Source organism: Bison bison, unplaced genomic scaffold (assembly GCF_000754665.1).
Source record: "Bison bison bison isolate TAMUID 2011002044 unplaced genomic scaffold, Bison_UMD1.0 scf7180017847418, whole genome shotgun sequence".
Classification (NCBI taxonomy): Eukaryota; Metazoa; Chordata; class Mammalia; order Artiodactyla; family Bovidae; genus Bison; species Bison bison.
The window spans coordinates 7,138-10,068 of NW_011477991.1; the positions used below are offsets into that span (position 1 = coordinate 7,138).

Genomic DNA, 2,931 nt, shown 5'->3' on the forward strand with positions numbered 1-2,931 from the left:
GGAAGTTTGGAATAGAATTTTAGGAAAGGAAACCCAATGATTCTCATCAATAGTAACCTCTCATCTAAGCTACAAAACTCAACATTAAAAAAAGCAGAAACAGAAACAAACAACAATAACAAAAAAGCAGAAACAAACTTATTGATTTTGGGGGGAGGGGGCATTACTTGTAAAACTAGTTAGCTTATGTATAATTTTATGATAATGTTTGAAGAATTTTAGATAGTATGATTCTACTTTTTGGTGAGATTCTAATTCTTAAATTCCAATTGAGAAGTTTAAAAATGATTTAGCAATAGGAAGATTCCAAATAAAGAATAATGAAATTTTTGATAATATGTAGCAATCCCTGGTGGCTCAGATGGTAAAGAATCTGCCTACAATGAGGGAGACCTGGGTTTGATCCCTTGGTTAGGAAGATCCCCTAGAGAAGGGAATGACTACCCACTCCAGTATTCTTGCCCGGAGAATTCCATGGGCAGAGAGCCTGGCCAGCTATACTCCACGGGGTCACAAAGGGTCAGACACAAGGGAGCGACTAATCCACACACAGCAATGTCACAAATTTCATAGATTTTACACATTTTCAATGATAAGTTTATACATTTTTAAAATGAATCAGAATAATTAAACATATATTAATAGTTAAGCTCATTTATAGGTACAATAAGATTAGATGTTTGTGTTGTCATATACATAATCAAGACACCTAGAATATGCCTATGTGACCTTGAACATGTTTACTCATTTTGTTTCATGTTTCAGTTTGATTTCTATACTTGTAGATAAAATTAAGTGATTTTTAATGTACCTGTAACTCAAATATAAGAGAAATGTCTCTCTTGTGTGTTCTAGTTTCCCAGTTATATTTTTTATAATACCATTTTTTCATTTATATTCAGTTTTAAAATTGTGTATTTTTTATTCTGAGAGAATATTTCTACATTTTGAGACCAAAAAAGTAGCATTATATTTTGTAAATGTCAGTGATAAAATCAGATCCAGTATTAACAAGTTGACTTTACAAATAAATTATCAGGCATATATGTTGCTGCTCAATACCTTAATATTTCTCAAAATCCCAGATAATGTATTGTTTTTCAAGGAAGAACATTAATGTGTGTTCTGTGTATGCAGTACCCAGCACCTCATTTTATGTGACACAAATAATATTTATTTTGCAATGGTTAAATATTCTCACTCAATTATTTATCTTTTTTGATAGAAAGAGAATGCAGTATTCCTGAAATGGATCCATACTTAAATGCTTATCCCAGGAAAGAAACATATAAAGTTGGAGATGTGCTGAAATTCTCCTGCAGTCAAGGCCGTATTATGGTTGGAGCAGATTCAGTTCAGTGCTACCACTTTGGATGGTCCCCTAAACTTCCAACGTGTAAAGGTAAATATTTATCTGACAGTTGTTGGAGCAAGAGTTGGGATTTCAGATATCAACCTTTTTATTTCCCTACCTTAATTTTCTGTCCACTTTCAGTGCATCTATAGTCTAATGATTAAGGCAGAGATACACCCACCAAGGTGGAGAAGGAAACGGCAACCCACTCCAGTATTCTTGCCTGGATAATCCCGGGGACAGAGAAGCGTGGTGGGCTGCTGTCTATGGGGTTACACAGAGCCAGACACGACTGAATGACCCACCAAGGATATGTGCTGGGTATACCTCAGTTTTCCTTCTTTAAGAAATTAACCTCCAGCTGCTTCTTGAAATATGTGGTGGAGAATCCACATAAATGCATGAGGAACCTGACACTGGCAGGATTTCTTGTTAGTTTTCCTTTGTCCTGCAATTCCACCATTAATATTGGAGAGTTTATATACTGTGGGCTTTACATCTAGTGTCCTCAAGTATATCTAAAGAGTGTTCAAGTAACTTAAAATCAGTTCAGTCACATGTATCAAATCATGTGAATCAAAGTTAAACTTTTCAAATGCTTCTCTCAAATGATATTTTTTTCAAAAAGTTTTCACACAGTGTTTCTGTGGAATAAAAGTATTGCTGTAATTTATACTCCCAGATTGAGTAACTGGTTTGCATATTTATTTAACATGTCTGGATAATGAACATGCTTTCTGAGCATACATAGACTTCAGTATACTAGTTCAAGATGAGTAACAGAATCAGTAAACACTATTCTTTTTTCATCGTTTAAGAATGCTAAAATAAATTATATAACAAATAAAAGATCATTTAGAGAAATCCATTTCTGCATTAGCTGGATTTTTCAGTTATAAGACACAATGTTACCATAATTTATGCAATATTTCTACAGTAAAGAAAGTAAAGTCCTGTGCTCTACCTCCTGAACTTCCTAATGGGAAAAGGAAAGAAATACACAAAGAAGAATATGCACACAATGAGGTCGTGGAATATGCTTGCAACCCCAAATTTCTGATGAAGGGTTCTCATAAAATTCAGTGTGTTGATGGAGAATGGACAGCTTTACCTGTGTGTATTGGTAATGTATTAAAAGTAGTAATATTTCAAGGTAAATCATTACTCTTATTTGTATCCATATACACATTTAAATAATATTTTAAAGACAAATATATTTGTGGATTTTCAGAGGAGGAGCGTACCTGTGGAAATATACCTGACCTTGATCACGGCGATGTCAAGCCTTCTGTCCCTCCCTATCACCATGGAGACTCGGTTGAGTTCAGTTGCAGAGAAGCATTTACAATGATTGGACCCAGATTTATCACGTGTATTAGTGGAGAGTGGACCCAGCCTCCTCAGTGCATTGGTCAGAATACACATCTCAAATTGACCTTTAGTATTTGCAGCCATTCTGTTGAAATTTAGAGTTATCCTTGAGAATGTCAGATCTTAAAATATAATGATCCCAAACATTTGATTTTTATAGTCCAATATGTGTTGAAGAGGAAAAATATAAACTAGCAATAGAATTT

The 2,931-nt window shown here is 34.3% G+C and overlaps 1 protein-coding gene across 1 annotated transcript in view; it reads left to right on the top strand.

Moving 5' to 3' along the window:
- Positions 1-2,931, top strand: part of LOC104990904 (complement factor H-like) — a 10,537-nt gene that overhangs the window by 5,152 nt on the left and 2,454 nt on the right. The window contains exons 3-5 of the mRNA XM_010843223.1: positions 1,226-1,402; positions 2,292-2,477; positions 2,586-2,765. Coding sequence (XP_010841525.1) covers positions 1,226-1,402; positions 2,292-2,477; positions 2,586-2,765 — 543 coding nt within the window. The remainder of the gene's footprint in view (positions 1-1,225; positions 1,403-2,291; positions 2,478-2,585; positions 2,766-2,931) is intronic.